The 13,906-nt window shown below is 53.7% G+C and overlaps 1 protein-coding gene across 2 annotated transcripts in view; it reads left to right on the forward strand.

Moving 5' to 3' along the window:
- fen1 (flap structure-specific endonuclease 1) overlaps nucleotides 1-9,817 on the forward strand; it is a 35,242-nt gene extending 25,425 nt beyond the window's left edge. Inside the window, exons 7-11 of one of the 2 annotated variants that reach the window (XM_068014140.1) lie at nucleotides 2,125-2,191; nucleotides 2,390-2,521; nucleotides 6,389-6,540; nucleotides 8,126-8,243; nucleotides 9,340-9,817. In XM_068014140.1, coding sequence (XP_067870241.1) covers nucleotides 2,125-2,191; nucleotides 2,390-2,521; nucleotides 6,389-6,540; nucleotides 8,126-8,243; nucleotides 9,340-9,408 — 538 coding nt within the window. In that variant the 3' untranslated portion in view covers nucleotides 9,409-9,817. The remainder of the gene's footprint in view (nucleotides 1-2,124; nucleotides 2,192-2,389; nucleotides 2,522-6,388; nucleotides 6,541-8,125; nucleotides 8,244-9,339) is intronic. The other variant, XM_068014141.1, reaches the window with a different exon arrangement.
- Nucleotides 9,818-13,906: the final 4,089 nt, after the last annotated feature.

Below are 13,906 nucleotides of genomic sequence, written 5' to 3' on the forward strand. Positions count from 1 at the left end.
GAAACTTCAACAACAATCTCCATTAAAGAGAAGAAAGAGACATTTTGTTGGAAACCAGGCTTTGTCTGGAGGTGGGTGCTGAACACCAGTAATTTAATTTGCTTTGGACTGTTGGGGGAGGAACAAGTCGCCGGAACAAGTGGTGGGGCTGCCAATTCAACAGGAATCTGTGCTGCTGCAACAAGCACACAGGGAAGCTCCCTCCCCACCCCAATTGTCCAGCCTGGGTCAGCTGAAGCTGCCTGGCTAAAGAGACGGAATGGGATAGATGGTGCCTGGGCAGCTTCAGCTGACCCAGGTGAAGACGCCTCCCCCAACTGGAAGACCAAGAATGTTGGCAAAGACTGTTTTAAGTGTGCTGTGTGCAGCACCTCCGGAAAGCAAGTCATCCCTTACAGCCTGTCTTTATCTCTCCTCTGTACCATCAGCCTCCCCCCAACCTGTTATTTGTTTGTCTTTTATAGATATTCAGTGTCTCCTGTGAATCTTTTAAGTTATTCGGTTTGCAAGCCTGGGGTGGGTTTAGCTCTTAGACCCATGGCAAGCCCTTCATCACTGGTGGCGGGGCCCTCTACTACTTATGCAGCTGCAGCCTCTGTGGCTGCCCATGCGACCCCGTCACCCTTTAAATTGATAACATCCAGCCATGGGGTGAAGAGCTATCCCACCCCAACATGTCCATTCTTTTTCTTTGGCCTCCTTGTCTCGAGAGACAATGGGCAAGCGCCTTGAGGTGGTCATGGTTTGTGAAGCAGCACCTGGAGTGGCTATAAAGGCCAATTCTAGAGTGACAGACTCTTCCACAGGTGCTGCAGAAAAAATTGGTTGTCGGGGCTGTTACACAGTTGGCTCTCCCCTTGCGCTTTTGTCTTTTTTCCTGCCAACTGCTAAGTCTCTTCGACTCGCCACACTTTAGCACTGCCTTTATGGCTGCCCGCCAGCTCTGGCGATCGCTGGCAACTGACTCCCACGACTTGTGATCAATGTCACAGGACTTCATGTCGAGTTTGCAGACGTCTTTAAAGTGGAGACATGGACGGCCGGTGGGTCTGATACCAGTGACGAGCTCGCTGTACAATGTGTCTTTGGGGATCCTACCATCTTCAATGCAGCTCACATGGCCAAGCCATCTCAAGTGCCGCTGACTCAGTAGTCTGTATAAGCTGGGGGTGTTGGCCGCTTCAAGGACTTCTGTGTTGGAGATATAGTCCTGCCACCTGATGCCAAGTATTCTCCGAAGGCAGCGAAGATGGAATGAATTGCGACGTCGCTCTTGGCTGGCATACGTTGTCCAGGCCTCGCTGCCATAGAGCAAGGTACTGAGGACACAGGCCTGATACACTCGGACTTTTGTGTTCCGTGTCAGTGCGCCATTTTCCCACGCTCTCTTGGCCAGTCTGGACATAGCAGTGGAAGCCTTACCCATGCGCTTGTTGATTTCTGCATCTAGAGACAGGTTACTGGTGATAGTTGAGCTGAGGTAGGTGAACTCTTGAACCACTTCCAGAGCGTGGTCGCCAATATTGATGGATGGAGCATTTCTGACGTCCTGCCCCATGATGTTCGTTTTCTTGAGGCTGATGGTTAGGCCAAATTCATTGCAGGCAGCCGCAAACCTGTCGATGAGACTCTGCAGGCACTCTTCAGTGTGAGATGTTAAAGCAGCATCGTCAGCAAAGAGGAGTTCCCTGATGAGGACTTTCCGTACTTTGGACTTCGCTCTTAGACGGGCAAGGTTGAACAACCTTCCCCCTGATCTTGTGTGGAGGAAAATTCCTTCTTCAAAGGATTTGAACGCATGTGAAAGCAGCAGGGAGAAGAAAATCCCAAAAAGTGTGGGTTAATGTAGAATTAGTATAAATGAGTGGTTGTTGGTTTGCACAGACGGGTGGGCCGAAGGGCCTGTTTCAGTGCTGTATCGCTTTAAAAAAAAGACTATATAAATGGGACCTGGGCTTTAAAGGCCACCTTATTAAAAAAAAAGAAAAAAAATGGGATTAGTTACAGAGTAAACAAAAACAAAAAACGGGGTTAGATATAGAGTCAAGCTCCCTCTACACTCTCCCTGCTGTGTCTGCGTTGCAGGATGTTCTGTCTCCTAATGCACTCCCTCTTATCTCACAGGAAGCTGCCTATCCAGGAGTTCCACCTGAACAAAGCGTTACAGGAGGCAGGCCTAACACAAGAACAGGTGGGTGAGGCAGTGCATGACCCCCACAAGCTGGCTGAGTGAGGGAGTGGGACATGGGTAGGAGGGGAAGTCCCCTGTACATTCTGACCTTGTTTGTTCTCTCTCCCCTGCATCCCACCACCACCCTCGCCTGCTTTCTCTCTCACTCTCTCCTCCATTCCTGCACACCCACTCCCTCTCTCCCTCCCTCTCCTGCAGTTTGTGGACCTGTGCATTCTCCTGGGCAGTGATTACTGTGAGAGTATCCGTGGGATTGGACCCAAACGAGCCATCGACCTCATCAGACAACACAAGACCATTGAGGAGATCATCAAGAACATTGACAGCAGTGTAAGTGGTGGGAGAAGGGGAATCACCCCAGAGTGACCCGGGATTCCCCGCACACTGTATCCCGGTGCTCTGTTCCTGGAGTGAACCGGGATTCCCCGCACACTGTATCTCGGTGCTCTATTCCCGGAGTGACCCGGGATTCCCCGCACACTGTATCCCGGTGATCTATTCCCGGAGTGAACCGGGATTCCCCGCACACTGTATCCCGGTGCTCTATTCCCGGAGTGAACCGGGATTCCCCGCACACTGTACCCCGGTGCTCTATTCCCGGAGTGAACCGGGTTTCCACGCACACTGTACCCCGGTGCTCTATTCCCGGAGTGAACCGGGTTTCCACGCACACTGTACCCCGGTGCTCTATTCCCGGAGTGAACCGGGATTCCCCGCACACTGTATCCCGGTGCTCTATTCCCAGAGTGAACCGGGTTTCCACGCACACTGTACCCCGGTGCTCTATTCCCGGAGTGAACCGTGATTCCCCGCACACTGTATCCCGGTGCTCTATTCCCGGAGTGACCCGGGATTCCCCGCACACTGTATCCCGGTGCTCTATTCCCGGAGTGACCCGGGATTCCCCGCACACTGTATCCCGGTGCTCTATTCCCAGAGTGAACCGGGATTCCCCGCACACTCGGTTCCCGGTTTGGATCTCGCTCTCTTCAGTCCGAGATCCATGTGCTGCTGCTAATCCCTCTTCCCCTTAGCTGAGCCGCCCCATGGTCCTGTCCCTTCATCTCAAACCATCCTTGTTTAAATGGGGAAAATAGTGCTGACTGATTCAACAACAACTTATATTTCTATAGTGTCTGCTCTGCAGTGGAAAGTCCCAGTGGAGCTGTTCAGGAGATTTATCAAAAACAATCTGACACTGAGCCGCACAAGGTGCTTGTTAGGACCCAGGACCGGTAGATTGTTTAAGGAGCAGCTAAAGATCGAACGGGGGAGAGTTTTGCAGAGGGAATTCCAGAGCGTTAACTGACAGCACGACCACTAATGGTGGGGATGCTCAAGAGACCGGAATTGGGGAAGCGCAGGGATCTTGGAGGGTTGTCGGGGCTGGAGGAGATTACAGAGATAGGGAGGGGTGTAGGGACTGGAGGGGATTACAGAGATAGGGAGGGGTGTAGGGGCTGGAGGAGATTACAGAGATAGGGAGGGGTGTAGGGGCTGGAGGTGATTACAGAGATAGGGAGGGGTGGAGGGGCTGGAGGAGATTACAGAGATAGGGAGGGGTGTAGGGGCTGGAGGAGATTACAGAGATAGGGAGGGGTGTAGGGGCTGGAGGAGATTACAGAGATAGGGAGGGGTGTAGGGGCTGGAGGAGATTACAGAGATAGGGAGGGGTGTAGGGGCTGGATGGGATTACAGAGATAGGGAGGGGTGTAGGGGCTGGAGGTGATTACAGAGATAGGGAGGGGTGCAGGGGCTGGAGGAGATTAGAGATAGGCAGGGGTGTAGGGGCTGGAGGAGATTACAGAGATAGGCAGGGGTGTAGGGGCTGGAGGAGATTAGAGAGATAGGGAGGGGTGTAGGGGCTGCAGGAGATTACAGAGATAGGGAGGGGTATAGAGGCTGGAGGAGATTACAGAGATAGGGAGGGGTGTAGGGGCTGGAGGAGATTACAGAGATAGGGAGGGGTGTAGGGGCTGGAGGAGATTACAGAGATAGGGAGGGGTGTAGGGGCTGGAGGAGATTACAGAGATAGGGAGGGGTGTAGGGGCTGGAGGAGATTACAGAGATAGGGAGGGGTGTAGGACTGGAGGAGATTACAGAGATAGGGAGGGGTGTAGGGCTGGAGGAGATTACAGAGATAGGGAGGGGTGTAGGGCTGGAGGAGATTACAGCGATAGGGAGGGGGTGTAGGGGCTGCAGGAGATTACAGAGATAGGGAGGGGTGTAGGCCTGGAGGAGATTACAGAGATAGGGAGGGGTGTAGGGGCTGGAGGAGATTACAGAGATAGGGAGGGGTGTAGGGGCTGCAGGAGATTACAGAGATAGGGAGGGGTGTAGGGGCTGGAGGAGATTACAGAGATAGGGAGGGGTGTAGGCCTGGAGGAGATTACAGAGGTAGGGAGGGGTGTAGGGGCTGCAGGAGATTACAGAGATAGGGAGGGGTGTAGGCCTGGAGGAGATTACAGAGATAGGGAGGGGTGTAGGGGCTGCAGGAGATTACAGAGATAGGGAGGGGTGTAGGGGCTGGAGGAGATTACAGAGATAGGGAGGAGTGTAGGTGCTGGAGGAGATTACAGAGATAGGGAGGGGTGTAGGGGCTGCAGGAGATTACAGAGATAGGGAGGGGTGTAGGGGCTGCAGGAGATTAGAGATAGGGAGGGGTGTAGGGGCTGGAGGAGATTACAGAGATAGGGAGGGGTGTAGGGGCTGCAGGAGATTAGAGATAGGGAGGGGTGTAGGGGCTGGAGGAGATTACAGAGATAGGGAGGGGTGTAGGGGCTGCAGGAGATTACAGAGATAGGGAGGGGTGTTGGCCTGGAGGAGATTACAGAGATAGTGAGGAGTGTAGGGCCTGGAGGAGATTACAGAGATAGGGAGGGGTGTAGGAGCTGGAGGAGATTACAGAGATAGTGAGGAGTGTAGGGCCTGGAGGAGATTACAGAGATAGGGAGGGGTGTAGGGGGTGGAGGAGATTACAGAGATAGGGAGGGGTGTAGGGGCTGGAGGAGATTACAGAGATAGGGAGGGGTGTTGGGGCTGCAGGAGATTAGAGATAGGGAGGGGTATAGAGGCTGGAGGAGATTACAGAGATAGGGAGGGGTGTAGGGGCTGGAGGAGATTACAGAGATAGGGAGGGGTGTAGGGGCTGGAGGAGATTACAGAGATAGGGAGGGGTGTCGGGGCTGCAGGAGATTACTGAGATAGGGAGGGGTGTAGGGGCTGCAGGAGATTACTGAGATAGGGAGGGGTGTAGGGGCTGGAGGAGATTACAGAGATAGGGAGGGGTGTAGGCCTGGAGGAGATTACAGAGATAGGGAGGGGTGTAGGGGCTGGAGGAGATTACAGAGATAGGGAGGGGTGTAGGCCTGGAGGAGATTACAGAGGTAGGGAGGGGTGTAGGGGCTGCAGGAGATTACAGAGATAGGGAGGGGTGTAGGGGCTGGAGGAGATTACAGAGATAGGGAGGAGTGTAGGGGCTGGAGGAGATTACAGAGATAGGGAGGAGTGTAGGGGCTGGAGGAGATTACAGAGATAGGGAGGAGTGTAGGGGCTGGAGGAGATTACAGAGATAGGGACGGGTGTAGGGGCTGCAGGAGATTACAGAGATAGGGAGGGGTGTAGGCCTGGAGGAGATTACAGAGATAGGGAGGAGTGTAGGGGCTGGAGGAGATTACAGAGATAGGGAGGGGTGTAGGGGCTGGAGGAGATTACAGAGATAGGGAGGGGTGTAGGGGCTGGAGGAGATTACAGAGATAGGGAGGGGTGTAGGAGCTGGAGGAGATTAGAGATAGTGAGGAGTGTAGGGCCTGGAGGAGATTACAGAGATAGGGAGGGGTGTAGGGGCTGGAGGAGATTACAGAGACAGGGAGGGGTGTAGGGCCTGGAGGAGATTACAGAGACAGGGAGGGGTGTAGGGACTGAAGGAGATTACAGAGATAGGGAGGGGTGTAGTCACTGAAGGAGATAACAGAGATAGGGAGGGGTGTAGGGGCTGCAGGAGATTACAGAGATAGGGAGGGGTGTAGGGGCTGGAGGAGATTACAGAGATAGGGAGGGGTGTAGGGGCTGGAGGAGATTACAGAGATAGGGAGGGGTGTAGGGGCTGCAGGAGATTACAGAGATAGGGAAGTAGCGAGGCTTTGGAGGGATTTGATGAACCAGATGAGAATTGTGAAATTCCCTTATTGCTACCAGAAATACACGATTCCCGAGGACTGGCTGTACAAGGAGGCCCGGCAGCTCTTCCTGGAGCCTGATGTGGTGGAGGCTGAATCTCTCGATCTGAAGTGGTCTGAACCAGACGAGGAGGAGCTGGTGAAATTCATGTGCGAGGGGAAGCAATTCAGGTAAGAGATGGGATAAGAGAGCGGAACATGTTCCAGTCTCAGCCGCGACTGAGCCGCACTGTCGGAGGGTTAGTACTGAGGGAGCGCCGCACTGTCGGAGGGTCAGTACTGAGGGAGTGTCGCACTGTCGGAGGGTCAGCACTGAGGGAGCGCCGCACTGTCGGAGGGTCAGTACTGAGGGAGTGCCGCACTGTCGGAGGGTCAGTACTGAGGGAGCGCCGCACTGTCAGAGGGTCAGTACTGTCGGAGTACCGCACTGTCAGAGGGTCAGCACTGTCGGAGGGTCAGTACTGAGGGAGCGCCGCACTGTCAGAGGGTCAGTACTGTCGGAGTACCGCACTGTCAGAGGGTCAGCACTGTCGGAGGGTCAGCACTGTCGGAGGGTCAGCACTGTCGGAGGGTCAGCACTGTCGGAGGGTCAGCACTGTCGGAGTGCCGCACTGTCGGAGTGCCGCACTGTCGGAGTGCCGCACTGTCGGAGTGCCGCACTGTCGGGGTGCCGCACTGTCGGGGTGCCGCACTGTCGGAGTGCCGCACTGTCGGAGTGCCGCACTGTCGGAGTGCCGCACTGTCGGGGGGCCAGCACTGTCGGGGGGCCAGCACTGTCGGGGGGCCAGCACTGTCGGGGGGCCAGCACTGTCGGGGGGCCAGCACTGTCGGGGGGCCAGCACTGTCGGGGGGCCAGCACTGGGGGAGTGCCGCACTGTCGGGGGGCCAGGACTGGGGGAGTGCCGCACTGTCGGGGGGCCAGGACTGGGGGAGTGCCGCACTGTCGGGGGGCCAGGACTGGGGGAGTGCCGCACTGTCGGGGGGTCAATAATGAGGGAGTGCAGCACTGTCGGGGGGTCAGGACTGAGGGAGTGCAGCACTGTCGGGGGGTCAATAATGAGGGAGTGCAGCACTGTCGGGGGGTCAGGACTGAGGGAGTGCCGCACTGTCGGGGGGTCAATAATGAGGGAGTGCAGCACTGTCGGGGGGTCAGGACTGAGGGAGTGCAGCACTGTCGGGGGGTCAGGACTGAGGGAGTGCAGCACTGTCGGGGGGTCAGGACTGAGGGAGTGCAGCACTTTGGAGGCGCTGTTGTTCAAATGGACAGTTTAACCCAGGCCCTGAGCGCCTTCCTCGGTGGATGTATTAAGAGTGATATTGAAAGAAGGGCAGGACGGGTTTAGACCTTAATGTGTGTGTGTGTGTGTGTTATTCATTCCTGGGATGTGGCTGTCACTGACTCGATCAGCATTTATTACCCATCTACAATTTCCCTTGACCTGGGTGCTTGTTCCTTCAGTTCAGAGGGGAGCTGAGAGTCACCCACATTGCTGTGGGTCTGGAGTCACATGTCGTGTGTGTCCCTTTTTTTCCTTTTTATTTCTCTCTCTTCTGTTTTTTTTCCTACCTTGTCCCTCCCCCTTTCTCCCCCCGCCACGTTGCTCCCGCCCTCCGAACCCCCTCCTCCCGTCTGCACCCCTCCACCTGCCTCAATCGATCTCTGTCTCTGTCTCTGGCCGTGCGCAGTAGGTGAATAAGGTGAGCCAAACCAGGGCCTGTCATTGAAAGTCTCTCTCTCTGTTTATTCTCCCGGCAGTGAAGAGCGAATCCGGAATGGGGCAAAGAAGTTGCTGAAGGGCCGACAGGGCAGCACCCAGGGGAGGCTCGACGATTTCTTCAAGGTCACGGGGTCGTTGACCTCTGCCAAGCGCAAGGTATGGGCTTGTCTGAGGTGGGGGGGTCCAGACTCCTCTCCCCTCCCTCTGAGGGGAGGGGTCCAAACTGATCTTCCCTCCCTCTGAGGGGGGTGTCCAGACTGATCTCCCCTCCCTCTGAGAGGGGGGTCCAGACTGCTCTCCCCTCCCTCTGAGGGTGATCTCAGGACTGCTGTTCCCCTTCCTCTGGAACCAGGATCCTGTTGTCTTCCAGCTGACCACTCGATCAGTGGAGACTGTTGACCAGTCTAACCTCTGCGCTTCCCATCAGGCCGTCCAAGAAACAGCCAACAGATTCTGAAAGGAAACAAGAAATGCTGGAATCACTCAGCAGGTCTGGCAGCATCTGTGGAAAGAGAAGCAGAGTTAACGTTTCGGGTCAGCGACCCTTCTTCGGAACTGCCCTTCCGATGAAGGGTCACTGACCCGAAACGTTAACTCTGCTTCTCTTTCCACAGATGCTGCCAGACCTGCTGAGTGATTCCAGCATTTCTTGTTTTTGTTTCAGATTTCCAGCATCCGCAGTATTTTGCTTTTAGATTCTGAAAGGATTGTAATAAACCAGCCCCAATACTAATCTCACACCAAGGGTGTGTTCAGCCTCATTTCTGGTACTGCAGCACAGGGAGTGACTGAGGATGGGTTCCAAACTTGGGGCACGGCAGGAGGAAGGAGTAGCTGACAGTGTGAGGGAGGGAGTGACTGTCTCTGAGCTGTAGGAAGGAGTAGCTCAGTGTGAGGGAGGGAGTGACTGTCTCTGAGCTGTAGGAAGGAGTAACTCACAGTGTGAGGGAGGGAGTGACTGTCTCTGAGCTGTAGGAAGGAGTAGCTCAGTGTGAGGGAGGGAGTGACTGTCTCTGAGCTGTAGGAAGGAGTAGCTCAGTGTGAGGGAGGGAGTGACTGTCTCTGAGCTGTAGGAAGGAGTAACTCGAGTGTGAGGGAGGGAGTGACTGTCTCTGAGCTGTAGGAAGGAGTAACTCGAGTGTGAGGGAGTGACTGACTGTCTCTGAGCTGTGGGAAGGAGTAGCTCAGTGTGAGGGAGGGAGTGACTGACTGTCTCTCACCATTTTCAATCTCTTTTTTTTTTGTTTGAAAGGAGCTGGAACCCAAAGGATCGGCAAAGAAGAAAGTGAAAAGTGGCAGCAAGTTTAAAAAGGGAAAATGAAGGGTGTTTGAGCACCTGTGGAGAGAGAGAGAGAGTGTAAGAGACTGCGTCAGTTTGCAGAAGAGAAAGGAGAGCCTCATTTCTGTTAGCTCACCCCCTCCGCTAGTGGAATCTCCAGTCTGACTGCTGCTGAATGATAATTACAGCTGCTCTCCGTACTCCCTCCGTCCCGTTTGCCCTACCCCAGTGCCCCTCCCCATTGCCCGATACCTTTGACACTCACTGTATTATCCCCGCTGATGGTAGTGGTGCCTCCATTAAACATGCACGGTCAGATGATGCCTTCCTTCGGCCTGTAATGAGAGACGGGGCTGCGGACAATCTTTTTAAATGGGTTTAGTTTAGTTTTGTTTTTGTATGGTGCCATTTTGCTTCAAATAAAGACTCCTCCACGAGGATTTTCAGGGTTTGTTTTCAGGGCTGTCCATCTTTGTGCTCTGGAGATCAAGTGCAGTGTGTCTGACTGTCCCATGGCTCCTATTTGATTCCCTGCACCCTCCTACTCGCCCACATCAGGGTCAGCTGTGGCTCAGTGAGCAGGAGACACCTCAAGCAGGAGGTTGTCGATTTTATTTCCCGCTGCAGCGATTTCAACGGGAAATATCCAAACTGCCCCGCACTGTCGGAGGGTCAGTACTGAGGGAGTGCCGCACTGTCGGAGGGTCAGTACTGAGGGAGTGCCGCACTGTCGGAGGGTCAGTACTGAGGGAGTGCCGCACTGTCGGAGGGTCAGTACTGAGGGAGCGCCGCACTGTCGGAGGGTCAGTACTGAGGGAGCGCCGCACTGTCGGTGGGTCAGTACTGAGGGAGCGCCGCACTGTCGGAGGGTCAGTACTGAGGGAGCGCCGCACTGTCGGTGGGTCAGTACTGAGGGAGTGCCAGACTGTCGGTGGGTCAGTACTGAGGGAGTGCCGCACTGTCGGTGGGTCAGTACTGAGGGAGTGCCACACTGTCGGTGGGTCAGTACTGAGGGAGTGCCGCACTGTCGGTGGGTCAGTACTGAGGGAGTGCCGCACTGTCGGTGGGTCAGTACTGAGGGAGTGCCGCACTGTCGGTGGGTCAGTACTGAGGGAGTGCTGCACTGTCGGAGGGACAGACCCAGCAGAGGTGGTGCCACAGTGGTATACAGTCGGGTAGGAGTTGCTCTGGCAGTCCTCAACATTGACTGTGGACCCCATGAAGTCTCGTGGCGTCAGGTCGAAGATGATGAAGGAAACCGCCTGCTTATTACCACCTACCGCCCAACCTCGACTGTAGAATCTATTCCTACATGTTGAACAACACTTGGAAGAAGCACTGAGTGAAGGATGGGTACAGCAGCATTATTACCAATTCCCCCACTATCTCTGCAGCCACTTCTTTCAAGATTCAAGGATGAAAGCTATCAAGGCTGGGGGACCTGTCTGCTTTTAGTTTTCAGTTTTCCCAGTACATTTTCCCGAGTGAAGGCGATTGTTTTAAGTTCCTCCCTCTTTTTCATCTCTTGATTTTCAAGTATCTTTGGGAAGTTTTCTACATTGAAGACAGACACCCAATACCTGTTCAACATTGCCACAATTTCCTTGTTTTCCATTATTCCCCGGACTTTTTTATTTCCAAAATATACTTTATTCATAAAAATCTTTAAAAATTACATTGCCAAACAGTTTCAAACAGCACCAAAAAATACAAACATTGCAAGGGAGATCAGTTTCCTTCTATACTATTCTGAGTTTCTTCACAACCCTTCCCTTTCACTATTGTCATGCCAATTACAGTTTTACATTTACAGCAAATGAAAATATCAACGATACAGTTCGAGGGGTTTCCCGTGGATCCAGCCCCTCAGTTCAGCTTGGTGTGGGTCCTTACACTGTGGTCTTTCCCCATTGAGCCTTTGCTGCGGCTGCCCCAAGCTTTAGTGCGTCCCTCAGCACGTAGTCCTGAACCTTGGAATGTGCCAGTCTGCAACATTCGGCGGTGGACAACTCTTTGCGCTGGAAGACCAGCAAGTTTCGGGCAGACCAAAGGGCGTCTTTCATCGAATTGATAGTCCTCCAACAGCAGTTGATGTTTGTCTCGGTGTGCGTCCCTGGGAACAGCCCGTAGAGCACAGACTCCTGTGTTACAGAGCTGCTTGGGATGAGCCTTGACAAAAACCACTGCATCTCTTTCCACACCTGCTTTGCAAAGACACATTCCAGGAGGAGGTGGGCGACCGTCTCATCCCCACCACAGCCAACGCGGGGGCACTGTGCGGAGGGGGCGAGACTTCGTGTGTGCATGAAGGATCTGACGGGGTGGGCCCTTCTCACCACCAGCCAAGCTACGTCTTGGTGCTTGTTTGAAAGTTTTGGTGATGAGGCATTCCGCCAAATGACTGTGACGGTCTGCTTGGGGAACCATCCGACAGGATCCACCGTCTCCTTTTCCCGTAGGGTCTTGAGGACATTCCGTGCAGACCACTGCCTGATGGATCGGTGGTCAAAGGTGTTTTCCCGCAGAAACTGCTCCACGAAGGATAGGTGGTACGGCACGGCCCAACTGCACGGAGCGTTCCGCGGCAATGTGACCAGGCCCATCCTTCGCAACACCGGGGACAGATAGAACCTCAGCACGTAGTGACACTTGGAGTTTGCGTACTGGGGATCTACACACAGCTTGATGCAGCCGCACACGAAGGTGGTCATCAGGATGAGGGCCACGTTGGGTACATTTTTCCCACCCTTGTCCAGAGATTTGAACATCGTGTCCCTCCGGACCCGGTCCATTTTAGATCCCCAGATGAAGCGGAAAATGGCTCGGGTGACTGCCACAGCGCAGGAGTGGGGTATGGGCCAGACCTGCGCCATGTACAGCAACAACGTGAGCGCCTCGCACCTGATGACCAGGTTCTTACCCACAATGGAGAGAGATCGCTGCCCCCACATGCCCAACTTTTGTCGTACCTTGGCTACTCGCTCCTCCCAGGTTTTGGTGCATACCCCGGCCCTTCCGAACCATATCCCCAGCACCTTCAGGTAGTCTGACCTGACGGTGAAGGGGACAAAGGATCGGTCAGCCCAGTTCCCAAAGAACATGGCCTCGCTCTTGCCGTGGTTAACTTTGGCTCCCGAGGCCAGTTCGAACTGGTCGCAGATGCTCATCAGTCTGCGCACGGACAGCGGATCCGAGCAGAAGACGGCGACGACATCCATGTACAGGGAGGTTTTAACCTGAGTGCCTCCACTGACTGGGATTGTCACCCCTCTTATGCTCGCATCCCTCCTAATAGACTCAGCAAAGGGTTCAATACAGCAAACAAACAAGACCGGGGAGAGAGGACAGCCCTGTCTGACTCCAGATTTGATCGGGAAACTTTCCGATTCCCACCTGTTGATTGAGACTGCGCTACTGATGTTTGTGTAGAGCAGTTGGATCCAATTGCAGATTCCCTCCCCAAACCCCACTTTGGAAAGCACGTCCATCATGTAGGTGTGCGATATCCTGTCAAAAGCCTTCTGGTCCAGGCTGCTGAGACAGGTGTCCACCCTCCTGTCCCGTACGTAGGCGATCGTATCCCTGAGTAGCGCGAGACTATCGGAGATCTTCCTGCCGGGTACAGTACAGGTCTGGTCAGGGTGAATCAGCAACTCCAGAGCAGACTTGACTCAACTGGCTATGACTTTGGACAGAATCTTGTAGTCAACATTAAGCAGTGAGATGGGCCGCCAATTTCTGATTTCTGCCTTCTCCCCCTTCCGCTTCTAAATGAGGGTGATGATGCCATTATTCCTCGCACTCACTCACTCACTCACTCACTCACACTCTCTCTCGAGGGCCAACACTTGCTTTCGTTACTCTTTTCCTGTTTAAATACTTGTGGAAACTCTTACTATGTTTTTATATTTCTAGCTAGCTTTCTACCATACTCTAATTTCTCCTATTGGTTTTTAAGTCATCCTTTGCTAGTTAAGATTTGTCCAATCTTCTGATTTACCACTATTCTTTGCAGATTTGGACAGTGTTTCTTTCAATTCAACTGTCCTTAACTTCCTTATTTAGCCCTGGATGATGCATCCTCCTGACCTCATTACAGTCTTGGTTCAAACATGGACAAAAGAGCTGAACTCAAGAGATGAGGTGAGAGTAACTGCCCTTGATATCAAGGCAGCATTTGACAGTGTGTGGCATCAAGGAGCCCTCGCAAAACTGAGGTCAATGGGAATCAAGGAAAAGTCAGTGCTGGCTGGAGTCATACCTAGCACAAAGAAAGATGGTTGTGGTTGTTGGAGGCCAATTAGCTCAGCTCCAGGACTTCACTACAGGAGTTCCTCAGGGTAGTGTCCTAGGCCCAACCATCTTCAGCTGCTTTATCAATGACCTTCCTTCAGTCATAAGATCAGAAGTGGGGATGTTCGCTGATGATTGCACAATGTTCAGCACCATTCGTGACTCCTCAGATACTGAAGCGGTCCATGTAGAAATGCAGCAAGACCTGGACAATATCCAGGCTTGGGCTGATAAGTGGCAAGTAACA

The sequence above is a fragment of the Heterodontus francisci genome, chromosome 34 (assembly GCF_036365525.1).
Source record: "Heterodontus francisci isolate sHetFra1 chromosome 34, sHetFra1.hap1, whole genome shotgun sequence".
NCBI lineage: Eukaryota > Metazoa > Chordata > Chondrichthyes > Heterodontiformes > Heterodontidae > Heterodontus > Heterodontus francisci.